Below are 17,912 nucleotides of genomic sequence, written 5' to 3' on the forward strand. Positions count from 1 at the left end.
AATAATAATAATAATAATGTAAAGGTAAAAAAATCACACAGTATATTTGTTTTCATCCTATCCTACTTTATGACGAAGTTTAACTTTTACATTTACTATAGAGAATAAGAATTATATACTTTAAAATAATTTAGACTGTATTAAGAGCAAAGTCACTGTAAAGAAGATACATATGATATAGTTCATGTTATGTGGATTCAAAATAGGCTAATAGATGTTTTTCAAAATTCACTGTATGCAAAAGTACTGGAAGCAGTCTCCGCCCACCCCCATAAAACACTTACTGTACTTGATCACGGATTAGTGAATGCTCGCGCGTGATGAATAAACTTCAGGCTCGAGGACAATTGTAAAAGAATGTAAGAAAATGTACATTCATGTATTATTTTATTTACTTATTTTTACCGTATCTTATTGTTTTATTACAGTCGATTTTGCAAAAAAAAGTTTTGTCTTACATAGCCTATATAAGTCTTACAAATGAAAACATGGCATTGTCGAAGTGAATCACGCAATTGATAGACGCGCGATCTTTGTAATCATTGCTTAAATTTAGAGCGTGAACTGTTACACCTACATGAATGCAACAATTTACCAAATAAAGTAGGCTATAGGCCACAATAATGTGTTCGTTTTCATCTGCAATTTTATGAAAATTGTCATTTTAATATCGTTCTTTTTATTAATTACTTAAACTTGACATTTGCAGTGAGTCATTTTTTGTAAAAGATATTTAGCTAAATTAAGAGCGTTAAGATGTAAACGTGGTTAGATAACGTGCTGTTACGTGCGGGACAGGATGCTTCAAGGACAGTGATCAGATCATCAGTCACGGTTTAAGCAGCCGGTGTCGGTCTACTTTCACTATCACTTGAAATGTAATTAGTGATGGGGTCAGGGGTTGCAGCACCCAGACCCCCTTCTACCTCTCAAACCCAGTGTGCCAAACGTGTGACGGCGTAAGTTTTCATGTAATCCTGGCATTGCAATGTTTTTCTTGTTGCATATTTTTCACCGTTCTTCGTTTTGCACTTTCTCCCCACAGTCCAATGTCTGCAAACGAGGAGCGCACCTTCATTGCCATCAAGCCCGATGGCGTGCAGAGGGGACTCGTCGGAGAGATCATCAAGCGTTTTGAACAGAAAGGATTCAAGTTAGTTGCAATGAAGTTAACCCAGGTAACATTTTTATATACAGTTCAATAGATTTTATATACGTGGCCCTATGCACAACATACAGTTTCTGTTTGTTTAGGGTGTGTGTAATATTGTTGTCTATCTCTATTTAATTTAAGAAGTTATAAACATTAATCTGTTAAATAATATTTGATTTATGCCTTGTTTATGGTTGTGGAAAGCTATTCTAGGCCTGAGGGGACTTAAACACTCACGCACAGGTCTTCAAGGGTTTAAACCAATTACTGACTCTTAACTGTGGTCCTTTGTGGTCCATCAAGTTGTACCATGCTATATATATATGCCCATGTGACCATCTAGTTATAGTAAACATTATCTCAATAAATTGTTCACTCTATTGACATTGCATTCAAAAGGGTATGTGGGATTAAAGGACAATTTAGCATTTTTCATAACTGTACATGCAGCAGTCTTCTTATGCTTTTGTTTTGTATGTATGTTTTTTACTTTAATGCAGGCCAGTGAAGATCTTCTTAGGCAGCACTACAGTGACCTGAAGGATCGGCCTTTCTTTCCTGGACTTGTCTGTTACATGTCCTCTGGCCCTGTGGTTGCTATGGTAAACCTATTTCTTTTGCTTTATTATCCCTAGAGAGTGACTCTAGGACGCTTTGAATTCAATAATGTTTCTCCTTCTTGCTAATAAGTTGTCTTTACAGATTACATGAAGGTGACTGTAATAATGGTGTTTTTTGTGATATATTTTTAGGTGTGGGAGGGTTTTAATGTTATAAAAACTGGCCGTGTGATGCTTGGCGAGACTAATCCCATTGACTCAAAGCCTGGTACTATCCGAGGTGACTTTTGTGTCAAAGTTGGCCGGTAAGATCTCATGCCACAGTCTTCAAATAACTTTGACACCTTTGTTTAAAACAGCTCAGACATTGTCTATAAAATAAAATAAAAAGCCTGATTAATGAAGACATTTCTGGTGTAAATGTAATACGAAATATGAAAATATGTTAGTTTTCATTTTATAATGAAATTAGCATATGAATCACGTTTGTATTTTTTGACATGGCTGATTTTATTAGAAAAAAAAAAAAAGAGGATGTTTTTTGTATTGTTGGATTGCTTTCACTTCAGGAACATCATCCACGGCAGTGATTCTGTTGATAGTGCCAACACTGAGATCAGCCTATGGTTTACAACAGAAGAACTCTGTGACTATTCCAAATTTCAGCATAGTTGGATCTATGGCTGAACACTTTCTTCTTTCCCTCACTGGTGTTTCTGCATTGATTCGCATTCTATTCCCATTGTTTGTGGTGGTTGTCTTTACAATAAAATCAAAAATCAATTTGTAATTGATTGCATATTTTTAGTGTGAGAAGTAATAGAAGCTCTACATTTATTACATTTCAACGTCTGAGTTCCGTGGACAGTGTATGTACTGTATAATAAAACCAAATACTTAAGACATGATGACATGAGGCATTTGATCTTAAGATTGATCTCTTGAAGATCTTGTTTTATTAAATGTTTTTAAATACTTTGTAGAATCAGAGGCCCAATTATACTGATGGTACACATGGCTCTTGCTAGCCCCACAAAGACAAAGCAATGAACTGTCTCTCTCTTTTTTTTTTCTTTTTTTTTTTACTAATGACAATGCAATGTCACGCAATGCATTGCAACAAGGAATTAACTTGGGAACAAAAGTACACAGTGCTCATTTAAATGATACTGTAGCACCAGCAGTGATGTCCTTCAAATTATCAATATGCTGTATAATACAAAACCTATAACTTCTTGCAGCCACAAGTTATTACATATGTTTCTTTTGAACAATGTAAGTTACATCAAACAGTTAGAGAAAGGTCTTTTTCAGTCAAATACTGGTCATCTAACCAGTGAACAGTACATGCAGAGTAGACAAGAACTGGTAAACAAAAATAAATTAATACAATAAAAGATACATATTGTGCATGAACTACATACATGTGGAAAAAGTGCACAAGAAGTGAGTAGCCATTCAAGCAATTAATGCTCCATGTGAACATTTACTTGTCCTGAATAGTAAATTACTATAATTTGAATAATTTTGCATTTTAACCACATGTGCCCCAGTCTATTAATGTAAAAGACTGTAACACAAGTGTCAGTTCCTTTTTGGTCAATTGTGTCTAAAAATGTAGTGCTTTGTCTGTACCTGTGGTTCATACAAATTTATTTTGCCTGCAAATTTCAGCCAAAATGACAGCATTCACTCAGTGGGACTGTCCCTTTTTATCAAATTGAAGTCTAATAAATTATCATTCTTATAAAAATATACATACTAGATGATCCATAGTGTCATCCATAAAACACAATGGTTGTCAAAATAGACTATATTAACATGTTTAGAAAAGTAATGTTTACACGTTAAAAGGAAAGTTCATCCAAAAATCATTTATATACCCTCATGTTGTTCCAAATCCTTATAACATTCTCTCTTCCATGGAACACAAAGGAGATGTTATGCAGTATGTTAGCTTCAGTCACCCTTCACTTTCATGACACCTTTTTTCTATACATTGAAAGTGATAGGTGAGTGAGGCTCACATTCAGCCTAAAAAAAAGTCAAGGGTTTTGAAAAAACATGAGGGTGAGTGCATGATGACAGACTATCTATACTGTACAAAACACATGCTCAGCAGATGATCACGAATCTGTCTGCAAGAAACTGACCCTTCAGTACTGCCCTTGTTCACTTGTCAGCTGAAATAGGTTACAATAATATACAGTCAAACATACACAGTACTTGGTCCATGAGGTTTGTGTCAACAAATTATGAACTCAGCAAAGACAACAGTTATTTTTCTTGGTTATCTTTTTGCATCCAATCCATTATATGGATAGGTTGTTTTGTCTAGAAGATCAACTGTATTATTGTTTGTGTTTGAACAGAGAATAGTGGCTTGTTAAGTCAACATGCAAGAAAATTCACAGAGTGATACTGCATGTCAGAGAATTTCAAACAGAGAGTTCAGGTTGTATCTAACTCTTTGCTAGAGGCCAACTGTGAGTCTTGATCTGAGCATCACAGGAAATTAAAGTGTCTCTGCTTGAAGAACTTTACAAGTAAGTGCTTATGCCACACAAAAGTTTGAGAGAGTATCACATCTCATGCTGTAATCATTGAGCATTCTCAAATCTTCTTAAGTTTGAGGCATGACCTAAAAATATATATTCCACACAACAGATGCACTGCAGTCCATTACAGCTGGTAACATGAGGGTGAGTAAATGATGACAGAATTTAAATTTTTAGGCAATCTATCCCTTTAAATTAGGTAATGTAAGTCAATTGCCAATATTTGAAAGCAGGGCCACTGAATGGCAGTGCATTGTAAACATATTTTGAGAAATCGGATTGTCTCAAAACCAAACATTGCATCTCTAAAACATCTAGAAGTGTCCATGTGAAGGCCAAATGCAAAGGTTTTAGGAATCAAGTCAATCCAACATGGCTTCCAGCTGGTCAGCAAGATCATCAAACATGTTGCCTATATCGTCAAGAATGTTTCCTGCTGACTTCACTGTGTTAATGTTACTGAAAGAAAGAAGAGTAAGGGCAAGATTGACAAGTTTAATAAGGATGTGTGGTGAGTGCATGTCTGTCTTAATAAGTCTAGAAATTGCATGTGTTGCTTTTGACAGGATTAGATTCACAGCGTCCATATATGTTAAAAATTGAGAGGGGTTTTTCTCTTGGATTACCATATGTTAGTACGTAATGAGCTAAATCTGTTCAAAATTCTAAATGAGGTTCAATGGTAGACAGAATATCCATGCAGAGAGTGGATTTGTTTGTGACAAAATAGGGCAATCAAATGAAAGTGCACACTGTTGAGACACCATCTGTCTCTGTCCCTGAAATAAGGACATCAACAATTTGTCTTCATCTCAGCCAAAAACTATCAAAGAGCCAAAAGGAATAGAAAACACTGGTCAGGAGATCAGTTTATTGCTAGATTTCCCAATGGATTTGTGACAAGTGGTCATTCAGTCATTATAGTACCATCTGCAGGTCTGTCTCATCAAAATACAGAATGCATTTCCTCTATGATGCATAAAACTCCCCATAAATGGAATCAATTTGTTTAATGTTCCTTTGTCTAGGGCTGGGGGATATAACAAAAATTATCTCAATATTTTCAGCCTTTTGATAATATTCAGTATATATCTTGATATTTATGTTATTATTAGCTCCGAAATTGATTTAAAGAGTGTGTTGTTTTTTTTGTTTTGTTTTTATCAGAGGAACCATAATTTCAACTAAACAGCCACTGCTATCAAGCAGATTTTAAAAAATATAATGCAACAACTAAAGTAATCTAGTTAAAAATAATAAAGGCATGTTTTCCACTCATGTTTTTCACTTAGTGAACACAAGGAAGAATGATATTTAACCAATTTGATTTATATGCATCAACATAACCATACTTAATAAAAAGCAATATTTACCTACAGTTTTGCCAAATTAAACTAAAATTATTCTGCCACGCAGAGATTATCATGAACATTTTTGAGTGATGAAGCAAGCAAATAGTTGAATCAGAGTTATGAAGCAATTCACTGAAACTTACTATTTGAACTGATTCACGGAAATGAATCAAACTTATCAACTCTAACGTGGTTTTTGCTACTAAAGTTTAAATCAGAGACTAAAATCAGCATTTTTAAACATCTCTGTCTTAGCACGCTTATATTCGCATGTCGCAAAACAAGGAAGTATCTATTGTCTAATGAGAGTTTTTAGAAAATATTCCACAATGTCCAAATAAAAGGCACAATGAAATCACTGCAATATTCACAGTGTTGCCATTTTATATCGCCAGCAAAACATTGCAAACATATCGTGACTCTTCAATATATTGCCCAGCCCCACCTCTGACCTATATGAATAGACAGATACAAAAATGCAAAAATAAGATGTTACTTAGTTTGAAATGTCTATGTGTGTTTGTGTGTGGTGTGTGTTACCTGTTTCTTGGATCCTCCTGAGCCAACTTCCTCTCCACTACTTTAAGTGCTGCCTCTAGAGACGTGCTGGTTTGCTCTAGTCGTTTATGTACCAATATGTCCTGGCCTTCTGTCACAGCCTGTGGCTTTCCCGCCAGCACACACTGACCTTGAAGGCCTTTGTTTGGGGGACATCGAGCCAGAGGACTGCACTGTGGTGAAACAGCAAAGGTCACGCTCTGAACGACATTGGCTGTCACACCTGAAAAAACAATATTGCTGACGGTCAACAAGGTGGAGATGTAACAAAACATAAAACATAAATAGGGAAGGCACGAAACATTGGTTTACTAATAAATCTTCCATAAAATATGCAAGACTGTACATAAAACCATGTCCTAATTGATTTAATAGAAGCATTACATGTAAAAATCAACAAGGTATTTAATTGTTTCTTACTTGAAAGCAATGCAAATGTTATATGAGTGCGTTTACTCTATGATCATTTACCGTTATATTGCAGTGAATATTAACTCACCAAGGTAACTACTTATTAAAAGTACTCGATTTTGTACTAAGGTTAACATGACATTAAATTGGACCCCATTTACTTTTTTTTAACGCCGTTCCTGGTCTTATCTCCTGGTCCAATTAAAAAAAAAAAGTTTGTATTCATAATCTTTTAAAATGCAAGTGATGTGCAAGTTTTACAATTCAATAAATTCATGATGGATAAAAACAAGTTCTGCCCTACATTGTTTCTCTTTACAGAAGTAAAATGAGTTGTGAACACCATTTCACATTGACTTTAAACAAGCAAATGAGTAAAACCAGAGGCCGAGTGAGGGGATATTTCACGCAAAATTTAAAATCTTTCATCATTTCCTCATTTTACTCATGTTGTGGAACAAAAGATGTTAAGCAGAAAGTAAGCCTCAGTCAGCATTCACTTTCTTTGTATCTTTTTCTGTACAGTGAAAGTGAAATGTGAATGAGGCTTTCATTCTACTAAACATATCTTTTTGTGTTCTACAGAAAGAAAAGTAAGTCATCTGGGTCTGGAACAATCAGAGGGTTAGTAAACAATGCCAGATTTTTATTTTTTTATTTTGTGAAATATGTCAATTTGAAGATTGCATTTATATATTTAACATTAAAAATGACCAAAAAAATTTCATAACAATTTTTCTTAGTTCTTCACTAGGTTGTAAAAAACAGCAGTACCTGAGGCTGCAGCAGCAGAATGTCGTGTGGGCTTTGAAGGGGTGGGAGGTTTATGTGGAGAGCCTGGTTTCGGTGAGGGATTCGGTTTGTAGAGATTTTTTGTCAATCCCCCATTCTGCATGCGTTGCGAGACCATCTCAGTCTCTGTGGTCCTCTCATTTCCTAAGTGCGTGCTTGTTTCCAGACATTTGGTCTGCAGTTCTTTTGGTTTGTGTTTTCTCTTGACAGTGTCTGATTCCTTTAAGTTAAACTCCGGCACCTCTAAGGCTGATTTGATATATTGCGCTGGCTTGAGAATTTCAACATTGGCCTCAGACTCTATCTTACTGCTTGCTATTTTGGTCCTTTGTTTAATAGTTACTTTACCCTCTTCAGCAAAAGGTATGCTCTCTTGTGAGCTCCCATGTGAGGGTGAATATGCATATTGCTGATTCCTCAGAGGGCTCTTGTTTTCCTCCACAGGTTTGCCTCTGCTTTGTTCTGCTGCATACATTGCAGATTCACTGGTGGTTCTCCTACGGTTCCCCGTGTTTTTTGGTGGGGTGACTGGCGAAATGGCTCTAAAACAAGGCCTGTTGCATGTCTTACTTGGGCTTCCTGCATTGTTCTCCAGTCTAGCTGCAATGCTTCTTACACTTCCAGCACTCTCTGTTTCAACCCCACTTGTATTTACTCCACTTGGGGCAGAGCTAAGCCGCTTTGGAGGGGTTGGAGGAGGACCCTTCCTCTTGGCACGTATAGCAAAGGAATGACTGCGGCCCAGCTGGCGCTCAATTGGGCCATAAGACGGCTGGCTGCCACCACGCTTGTGAGTTAGCGTGGCATATGAAGCCAGGTTGGCTGAAGTTGTAGGTGCCGATATGACATCTTCTTCATTCTCTCCATCCGACAATGCGTAGCATGAAAGATTTTGGGTGCACTTTTCAGAATGGGATGCCTCCCTATTTTGCTGATGAGCCCTGATTGGAGCTGGGCTTCCCATGCTGGAGTTACTGTTTTGATGTTGCAAGTAGCTGAAACCTCTCTGAACAGGTGATCCATGTGGTGAGTAGTGATGGGGCTGAGTGGGAGAGCCCGCTTGTCTGGGCAGCGCGAGAACAGGTGAGTATGCAAAGCATGCTATCTTACTGGTCATTATGGGTGGTGTCCGTGGACTGCCAGAAGAAGAGTGATGATGCTGTGGCACCATTTTGATAGGTGATTTTTGGCTTCTTTCCTTAGACTCTACAACTGCATATTGCTCCTTGCTGGGACTACTGTCCATACTCCCCAGGCTCTCTTGTGAGTGGCTGTGGGGGGTGACTGATGCCATTGGCCGTTCCTGTGACCGGCCAGACCCCCCTGATCGTGTGCCAATGCTCTCTTGACTAAGACGTATGGCTGCTCCACTCATGCTACCAAGACCTTCTTGGCCTCCAGTGTACCCGCTCCGAGCCATGGCGTTTTGGAGTTCGGTGCTTAGCTCACTGTCCTGGAAGGTGAGCATCTTTGGTGACAGAGGAGAGGAGGGGCAGTCGGAGGTCTCGTGGTGATCGATGGCCACCAGCTCCAGGGCAGGAGGAGCTCTCCTGTGCTGCAGTAGTGCCTGGCCCTCTGCCTGGCTCTTCTGAGCCTTCTGCACATCACTGAGTTTTTTCACAGCAAGCATCAACTTCTTCTGATGGCCTATAGTTAAATATCAATCCATAAACATTTTCTATTAGATAAAAATACTTTGAGGATTTGTACAAATGTAGTTTCATGAAGAACATTTCATACCCCGTCGATAATATGCTTGTTGGAATGAAAGTATGTTCTGGACAGGTATCAATCCGGTCTTTTTTTTCAATCAGCCAATCAGTCGGGTCCTTTTTATCAATCAATGAATCAGTCAATAAATCAATCAGTCAGGTTCTTTTTCTCCAGGCCTGGTATTGCCCCCTTAGATATGATTTGTGCCCCCTCAATTTCAGTTTTCTATTCATGGTCTACATAGGCTACATAAACAAAAAGTAATTTACCATATCCGTGTAATAAAGACGTTCGTCTTTTGTCACCTGTGGACTTCCTTATTTCGTGGGGTGGGTAAAACAAATCATGTAAACAACACACAGTCAGTCAAATTTTAATCAACATTATAAAGGCGTGGTTTTGAGAATGTAACCGCAAAACTCATGGAGTAAGAATGGAATTACACGTTACTCAGGAGTTTCAACGCCAAATTAAGGAGATTTCAGCTCTTATGAAAAAGTAGGATTTCTATCATTACACTGTGTTTAAAAGCACTAAGCCGGTTGCACACCGGACGAGAAGCACCTCCCCGCGCACCCCACATCACAGTAGGACAAGGAACAGGAAACACTGTCACATAAGACGTGTCGATGCGGTGCAGGTGGAAGTCCAAAATTGTAAATCTAGTCACCATACACACAAAAGTGACAAAGGTTCTTGTTCTTCTTCAAGAATAAACAAAGTGACATTGATGAGTTTGCAGGTTAGTGTATGATGTTGGTGTAAAAGCGCAAACGGAATGATTCGAAATAGTATATTATGCAATTTCTCAGTATGTAGCCTTGAATAATAGATTTCATTCAGGCTGTCAAACCACAAAACGACATACTTGTAACTGACAATACATTGTGTAGGCAATATGAAAGATACATACTGTATACACAATATACAGTATCTTCCAGTGATGGCTAGAGTAAATAATCTATGTCCTTTGATAATGATAAAAGGTTACTGTTATGACATCTCTGTTGTGTTGTGTGTATTGCCTTTGCCTAGGAAGTGTTAACGGTTGCATTAAAAAATCGGTCATTCTAAAGTGTCTCCTCGATATAAAGTTAAGCCCCCTTAACGATTTCTCATGCCCCCTCAGTCATTTCAGCCTGTAGCCTGGCCAGTTCTTCTCAACAGAATCTTCTTAATCCATCAATCAATCGGGTGTTTTTTCTCGATCTATCGATCAGGTATATCTATCGATCAGGTCTAGATAGATAGATAGATAGACAGACAGATAGACAGATAGATAGATAGACAGTTAGACAGACAGACAGACTATGTAGTAAGGAAATGTCCATTTACCCAGCTTAGTGATGCCAATTTCCTGCAGATCCTCCCATGTGATATCCTGCACTATGCTGATGGAGTCATACCCGTTCTCTGCTAGCTTTATCTGGTACTGTGGCAGCCCAATAGCACTGAGCCATTTGCCAATATCAGACTGAAACAAACAAACAAACAAACAATCAAGTACTGTATTCTTAATAATGATGCTCTTATTACTTGATTTGATTCATATCCAGTGTTTTTCTGTCTCTCTTTTGGCATGTAAAATTCAAAAACTACCATTTAAATTAGGCAATAATTTGCTGATTAACAACTGAAGCTCTCAATAAGCATTATGACCTTGAACATGTACATATGTATAATGCATATAGAAACTTTCATCTTAAAATATCAAATAGCAATGATTTACTGGAATGTAATCTGGCAACCACTCAGGGATTTTCAAGTTGCCGATCTCCATTGAGATCTTCTTGCGATGGCCGGGCTTTGTCACACCAATAGCAGTGAGATCCTAAAACCACAAAAAGAGAAAAACAAATCTAAAAAGCGTCTCAGAAACTTGATGACTGTGTTGCCTGTTCTTCAGCTGAATCTGTAGGATGCAGAAGTTAATGCCAATTTGTTGTACAGGGGTAGTAGGAAGCAAACACAAGCCTTGGTTTCTCTGAATACTGGTATAGAAAGAGATAGCTCACCTCAGGTGTCATTCTGCTGATAGTGGGCACATCATAGCCGGCCGTGAGGAAATTAGATGTGTACTGCTCAAGCTGAAATTCACTGAGCCACTTATAAATAGCCTCAGCATCCTTGAGAGATCATCGAGCATAATACATCAGAAATTTACAACAAAAATGGTTGCAGAAATAAAGAGCACAAGGTGTTAGTCATGTTACGGTCCACAGGCCATTTTGTTCTGGTTCTTTAGTATATGAAAAATCAGATAATTCAGAAAGAATAGAATAAGATGGTATTCAAAAAGAATAAAAAGGATTTGGATAGTTGCAATTGGCGATGTTCAGAATGGAATACTAGCTTACTACTTACTGCATACTTCACAGTATACACTGTATACAATCTTATTACTATTTAAAAAAAACAGTACAGTAGGATTTATTCCAAGATAAACACTTAAAACTGTCATAGGCTGCAATGTTATCACATGACCTCACTACATTTGCAACATGACCTCATAAGTTGCGTGTTTAATTCAGCGCATGACGTCTAATTAAAGGGATAGTTCAACCAAAAAAAATATATATATATTTTTTTCATTTACTCAACTTCATATTGTTCCAAACCCACATGGCTGTATTTCCTCCATGGAACACAAAAATAAATGTTTTGTAGAATGTTAGGGACTGATAGCCACAGTCCTCATTCAATTCAATTGTATGAAATAAGTGCGGCATCAACATTCTTAAAAAAATACAAAAAATAAATCACATATGAGGTTGAGTAAATTACTACAGTGTTTTCATTTTTGGAAGAACTAACCCAATATCTTTGGAGGGACAAAAATTTAAGAGATGTTAAAAATCGGTGCAGTAATTCTTTCTGGTTCGTCCATCACGGTGGAAATGGAAAGTCCAATCGAGCACACTGCATTGTGGTATACAGTCTATTCTACGCATACAGAATATTTGTACATACGTACACAATATACACTGCAGTAATAGTAAGAGTAATATGGTAATATGCTTTTCCCAACATAGTCTTGGACTTACCCTGCCATCTAGAAGTTGCTGTGAATGGATGACATGTTGCTCTCCAGTTCTGGAGCAGTTCAGATGCACCCTACGTCCAAGAGCACCTAAAGTACACATACATACAAACACATTTTCTGTTGGTCAAAGCTATTGCCTTGGGCGGCTGTGGAGGATGGAATCTAGCTGCAGTAAACAGTGCAGGGGCTTAGTGCAGTCTTTCATACATGTTACTGTACACGTTTGATGGACTACATGTTTCAGCAGACTGAAAAAGAATGTTCTCCTGTTTCCCCAGGCACTGTTTTTCATTTTCATTAACAACAATGTCATACCAGAATAGCACAATCACTGACATTTAGAGAAGAGGACTTAAGATTGTGTGAGTTTCCAAGTGTAAGAGACAGAGAGGAAAGGTATTGTATAATAATACAGCATATCTGACGACAAATATGACTACAAGGATTTGGACAAAATGTGCTTATCATGAACAACAAGTTCCAGTGTTCCAATAAGAATCTATATTATATAATGGCATTCCATTAAACTTGTAACAAAGCATACAGCTACATTTAAATAGACATGTATCATTTTTAAAATGCCTCCCTCCTGTAACTGTCTGCAGTGGCAATGAAATGCATCTGAATACTTCTCCAAATGACTCACCTCCATAAAATAAGCTGATTTTTAAAGAGTTTCTTGATCTCATGCTTATTTTCAGATCCTCTTTAATCCAAGGACCCTACATAACTTTTGCATCTGTGTCATTGATATTTTTCTCTCTCTCTCAAGATCTTTGGTATTTCTGACTTACATACAACTTTGACTCCCTCCCTCCATCACTGTGTCCTTCCCTCCCAGTGAAATATGACACAGCACTGTATTCATCCTTAAGTAAAAATGAGCAGATATTTTAAGCCGCTTCACTCATGTCTTTATTGCTGCCTTGGAGAGCAACTGTTTCTACATTTTTTTAATTATTCATTTTAAGATGGCTAAAAAAAAAACAAACATTCAGTTTCAAAATGAAATACACAGGGCTTTTTGTATTATACCATTCTCAAAATATGTATTTTTCATGGGAAGATACAACATGTGGCATATTCAAGGACATGACCAATTACAAGGGTAAGCTAGACAACAGTGAAAATGTACTTTAACTGTCAAAAACTGTCTTCAAGCTTTAATATCTAAATGAACAAATGTTTTATAAACTGTGGCCCACTAAAGAGGACCACTTCAGGACACTCAGGTTATATTTTATAATATATCTGCATCTACAAACAAATCCGAATATGCTCAGAAGAAACTTCACTTTCTTTAGCATTTTTGCAACTACTATAAAACAACTGATCCCAATGTGATTTTTAGTGGATGTACTGTATGAAGTTCCCCTCAGTTTACAAAAATGTTCTCACATAAAGACCATAGTTTATTTACAACAAAGGACATAGTGCACAAAATTAGACAACCAGAAAGTGTCCAAATACTCTGTCTATATTTTGAATAATATATTGATTGATTTATAATTTGAAATCGAAAAAAAAAATGTTTTCTTGAAAAGTGTGTTTGTGCGAACATTCTTACAAATAAGCATTGCTTGGTTTAATATTTTTGTTATAAACTGTAATGGAAAGACATTTTCATGCATTTTTAAGTGTGAATCAAGTGTCCAAATCTTTTGGGGGACACTAATATCAATTAGTATTTGCAGATTTTAAAACACTCCATCACTCTGCCAAAAATCTTTTTCAGAAGTGCTTTTTTTCCGAACCTAATAAGATGATTTAATTATATTTAATTATTAGGGAGAGTAAGCAGTTTGGCAGTAACAGCTGAAGTGAAGACAGTGCTAACCTGAATGAAGGTCTATCTGTTTGGTTGAGTCAGGCATCTGACAGCACTGTTCTACCAATTCTCCAGCAGAGGGAGGCAGCTGCACAGAGAAAAAAAACAACAACACATGATCACATAAAACTGTCTGGCAGAATGAGTTCACAGAGTGTAAAAGATTTCACACGGATGCTCTGATTAGATCAAGTGAATATTAATCATAATAATCAGCGTGATCTTAAAGAATAACTGTTATTCAATGTAAAACAGACTCTGTTGTGGTGTCATGAGACTATTACAGACACAATCATTGAGAGTGTGGGGAAAAATCACAGCATGTCACCTATGAGATGAACATTAGTAGTTCTATGGTAGCAGAAGTAATTGCAGAAGTTTTAAATGTGGCACAGTCAGTCAGTAAGAAGATGTGGCTCACACGGAAGAGATTCCTTTTAATGCTGCCTTGAGAGCACTGTACTAAACATGCAAAGCTGCATATAAAATTCAGTGTTTATTATGTTGTGTAATTAACGGCAATGAGACTGTGAAGGCGATGTGAGTGAGACTAAAGCCCACCTTTGTGGTGTCCTGAACAGAATCAGGTGACTGATGGGATCCATTGTGTTGAAAGTTCCCCTCAGTGCTCTGTCCACTGCCAGCACTGCGACTACTGCCCATGCTGCCTGCACTGCCAACACTGTGCCTGTCTCCTGCTGAAACAAAAACAAAGACAGAGAGAAAGAAAACATTGCAATATTTCACCTCATGATATTATATAGATATTCTAAATCCAAGAATCATTTTGGCAAAAAGAGACCTCAGAGCAAGTGTTTGAGAAAATGGACCTTACTGCAGTATTAGGTCAATGAACACTCAATTATTTATATTCGACCAAAATGCGAACTCAGAATAAACAAAAAATATAAGTCTAAAACTTTTTTATTACTATTGATATCAGATGTACAGATCCTCCATACAGACAGCAAGGGTTTTTGTGTAATCCATATGTATGATAAACACGTTGGAACCTATTCCCTCACATGTTTTTGTTTTCTTCACTGACACTGCAAGTGGCCTATGGCCTATGCTACTTCTACGGCTCTTTGATCAAATGAAGCAGGAAGTTTAGCGCTTGTTGCTCAAAGCATCGAAGTCCAATGAAGACGAATGAAAAAGAAATGAGTAAAAGCTTGCAGTGTATCATAGTTTTGAATTGCATTACGTTCTTGCATGTTGATTCCCACCTCCAGAAACAAATCGAAGGGAAATTTTTAAATGGTAACAACTTCTATATGAGAAGCTAGTAGGAGCACAAAGGATCACTGAGAAGGATTAGTGCGAATTAAGCAACACACAGTGGCAAGCTGATGGTAGGCTGACAAACAAACATAGGACAAATCTAGCCTAAGTAAACAGGGACCATGTAAAACAGCTGGGCTTTTGGACCAGCAGAAGGCTGTGGGGATGAGACAACAGGCTGGGGAAATACTGGGGACGAACAGTGGTCTGGGGAAATGGGTAAATCTTACCATCGAGAGAGGTCCTGAGAACCCAAATATCCTCTGGCTCTCTGGGACTAGCTGGCTTACACAGTGCACTGGGACTGTCGGGAAGCAAACCTAGCAAACACAAACACTTTAAAGGGCCAGAGGGGGAACTCTGGGTGTCTTTGGGCCCAGTGTAGATCATGATAAGGTTTACTGAATCTCATACCAGAGATCAGATTAGTTAGTTTTAGAACTGGGGTCTTATAAAAAATATTTAGACCTTTGAATATTTAGAAGTGCCTGAATGTCATGGCATTAAATAACAAAATATCAAACCAAGTGTTATCTGCTAACAAGTGATGATCAAACTTCAATATTTTGAGCCATTTTGCAATAACTGTGCAATATTATACTCGCACAGGTGTTCGAGAAAAATAACAGCAGGGATACTTCATCAAATTAACTAAAGATGTGTGTAAAATGTAGCAATATTTTTGTCTGTATTTTGAATAATATATCTATTGTTTTATCATTTGAAGCCTGGCAACTTTTTTATGTCTTGTTTAAAAAGTGTGCTTGTGCTATTTTACTTTAAATATACTTCTTTAAAAATACATATTTAATTTCAAACAAATGCCACTTGGTTTGATATTTTTTTTTATATAATGCAAAGACATTCATAACATTTTTAGTGTGGTTAAGGTGTCAAAATACAGGGGATCCCTGATTATCATCTCAGTGGTGTAGTTTCTGTTGTACCCCACAAAGGATGAATGGTCTGGTAGGGAGGAAGACAGTCATCTCAATTTATCCTTTGCTTCACCTGAACCTTAACTTCACAACTCCCACAACTGAGATGTTGCGTGTGCTTGTTTCTTTGCTGTCATAGATTTCAGCTTGGATGGGGTCTTGAGATGAGATTGTGTGTGTATGCAAGTGTGAGTACTTGGATTCTTGACTACGAGTCTAATTCTCATGCTACCTGGGTGCTGATCCAGCCCGTTCTGGTGAGTCAGGACAGGACGGGTGGATGAGTAAAGGGTGTAGGAGTCATCAGTGTGAGAGGTGGGATGAGAACTGTGTGGGGGCAGGACCCTGGAGAGAATGTGATGTCTCTGGATAGGCAGTGATGCCTGCCGGGAGAGAACACCCCCTATAGACACAACATGGAAACACAAATGAGGCACCATGGCAACACAAATGAATCACGAAAGATGATATGCTCTATAAGCCAAAAGAGAAAGGTTGACTTTCTCTGAAATGTCACAATCATGTAACATTTAAATTATGATTATGGTTCTCAACTAGTGGGTCACAACCCAAAAATGGGTCTGATCTGACAGGGAAAAAACAATGTTGAATGCAAATAATAAAATGCAAGGCCTCTTGTCTCCCTGCCAGTGTATCTATTGCCAATATAATGTAAATGAGACCGCCGCATTATGCATTGCTTTGCTAACCTTCTAGACTCCCCTTGATAGAAGGGCTCTGGTATTTTGGTGCACTTGGAAACAGGGGCGTCATGCACATTTGTTTTGAGGGGGCACCAAGGTCAGCGACCACAAACACGGAATAAATCACGGGACACAGTATCACCTTTTTAATATAACAATTAAATTGACTAAATTTACAGTTATTAAAATAACTGTTTGTCAATAAAAGTGTTTCAGTAATGGTTGCACTTAGTTACATTTTATGAGGTGAAGTGCACGTCTGACCTCTTTACATAAATTTCTTTGCGATCTTACCACCTCTTTTGTGCAGGCATTATGCATACATGACACAAGAGGAGGTGCAAAAGGCATCAGCACAAATGCAACAGTGCCCACAACTGCTTCAGCTCAACAGAGTGAAAATATGTAGCTTATTTATGAATGAGGCATTTCCAAGAGTGAGTTTTTCTCCATAAGATAGTTTAACCATGAACAGAGCACAGACAAAATGTGAAATTGCTCACTCGTTCAATATTATTTATAGTGATTGCCACACAATGCATATAGGAAATAGGGAGTAATCACTGATATATTATAGCGAGCGATCGATCAGATCAGTCTGTGCTTAAGGGAGCTGAATAAATAAAAGCTAAATGCCAACTAAATAAAGTTATCTCTGTGAGATGGTCAATGATACGCAGCAGCCACGATTGTTTTTTAAATATTTTTACCTTGCGCAGTGTGTGCTGTAAGCAGTGACAAAGTCTCATGAGCACAAGCACTGCTGCTTCGATCTGTGTAGCCGCCCGCCGCTTTTCTCCTGTGGAAAATGCGGAACCCACGGCCACCAAGGAACCATGTAAAACCAACTTCAGTTTCTTAGATTTTATAATGACTGGAAAGGAGAGGATTCACAGAGATAATATAATATGCTGCTACTTTCTTTAAACATGAAGAAAAGAGAGTGTAAAGATGCACAAAACTTAAAAAAAAGCATTTCAGCACCAAAGTAAATCAACAGTGACCGATCAAACAAAAA

The 17,912-nt window shown here is 37.6% G+C and overlaps 2 protein-coding genes across 5 annotated transcripts in view; one reads left to right on the plus strand and one right to left on the minus strand.

Moving 5' to 3' along the window:
• The first annotated feature begins 273 nt into the window (after positions 1–273).
• LOC127427288 (nucleoside diphosphate kinase A-like) lies at positions 274–2,587 on the plus strand. 2 transcript variants are annotated; one of them, XM_051674797.1, is made up of 5 exons: positions 274–359; positions 1,046–1,178; positions 1,654–1,755; positions 1,906–2,018; positions 2,283–2,578. In XM_051674797.1, exons 2-5 carry the CDS (start codon positions 1,050–1,052, stop codon positions 2,398–2,400), a joined length of 462 nt encoding a protein of 153 aa, XP_051530757.1. In that variant the 5' UTR covers positions 274–359; positions 1,046–1,049; the 3' UTR covers positions 2,401–2,578. The 2 variants fall into 2 exon arrangements, with proteins under 2 accessions (XP_051530757.1, XP_051530756.1); XM_051674796.1 differs by lacking the exon at positions 274–359 and adding an exon at positions 827–959 and having other exon boundaries at positions 2,283–2,587.
• A 46-nt stretch (positions 2,588–2,633) lies between these two features.
• The window catches only part of LOC127427287 (caskin-2-like), a 51,977-nt gene continuing 36,698 nt past the window's right edge, over positions 2,634–17,912 (minus strand). The window contains exons 12-22 of one of the 3 annotated variants that reach the window (XM_051674793.1): positions 16,423–16,593; positions 15,483–15,572; positions 14,530–14,663; positions 13,978–14,056; positions 12,142–12,227; positions 11,113–11,223; positions 10,827–10,928; positions 10,433–10,571; positions 7,367–9,031; positions 6,164–6,404; positions 2,634–4,730 (exon numbers count right to left, since the gene is read on the minus strand). In XM_051674793.1, coding sequence (XP_051530753.1) covers positions 4,634–4,730; positions 6,164–6,404; positions 7,367–9,031; positions 10,433–10,571; positions 10,827–10,928; positions 11,113–11,223; positions 12,142–12,227; positions 13,978–14,056; positions 14,530–14,663; positions 15,483–15,572; positions 16,423–16,593 — 2,915 coding nt within the window. In that variant the 3' untranslated portion in view covers positions 2,634–4,633. Of the gene's footprint in view, positions 4,731–6,163; positions 6,405–7,366; positions 9,032–10,432; positions 10,572–10,826; positions 10,929–11,112; positions 11,224–12,141; positions 12,228–13,977; positions 14,057–14,529; positions 14,667–15,482; positions 15,573–16,422; positions 16,594–17,912 lie in introns of all 3 variants that reach the window. The other 2 variants (XM_051674792.1, XM_051674794.1) reach the window with 2 other exon arrangements.

Source organism: Myxocyprinus asiaticus, chromosome 36 (assembly GCF_019703515.2).
Source record: "Myxocyprinus asiaticus isolate MX2 ecotype Aquarium Trade chromosome 36, UBuf_Myxa_2, whole genome shotgun sequence".
Taxonomy (NCBI): Eukaryota; Metazoa; Chordata; class Actinopteri; order Cypriniformes; family Catostomidae; genus Myxocyprinus; species Myxocyprinus asiaticus.

Bases quoted from the DNA above. Each gene is read 5' to 3' on its own strand.
- LOC127427288 (XM_051674796.1), top strand. From the start codon at position 889: ATGGGGTCAGGGGTTGCAGCACCCAGACCCCCTTCTACCTCTCAAACC. The intron at 1,179-1,653 runs GTAACATTTTTA...ACTTTAATGCAG, and splicing joins TTGCAATGAAGTTAACCCAG to GCCAGTGAAGATCTTCTTAG. The intron at 1,756-1,905 runs GTAAACCTATTT...ATATATTTTTAG, and splicing joins CTGGCCCTGTGGTTGCTATG to GTGTGGGAGGGTTTTAATGT.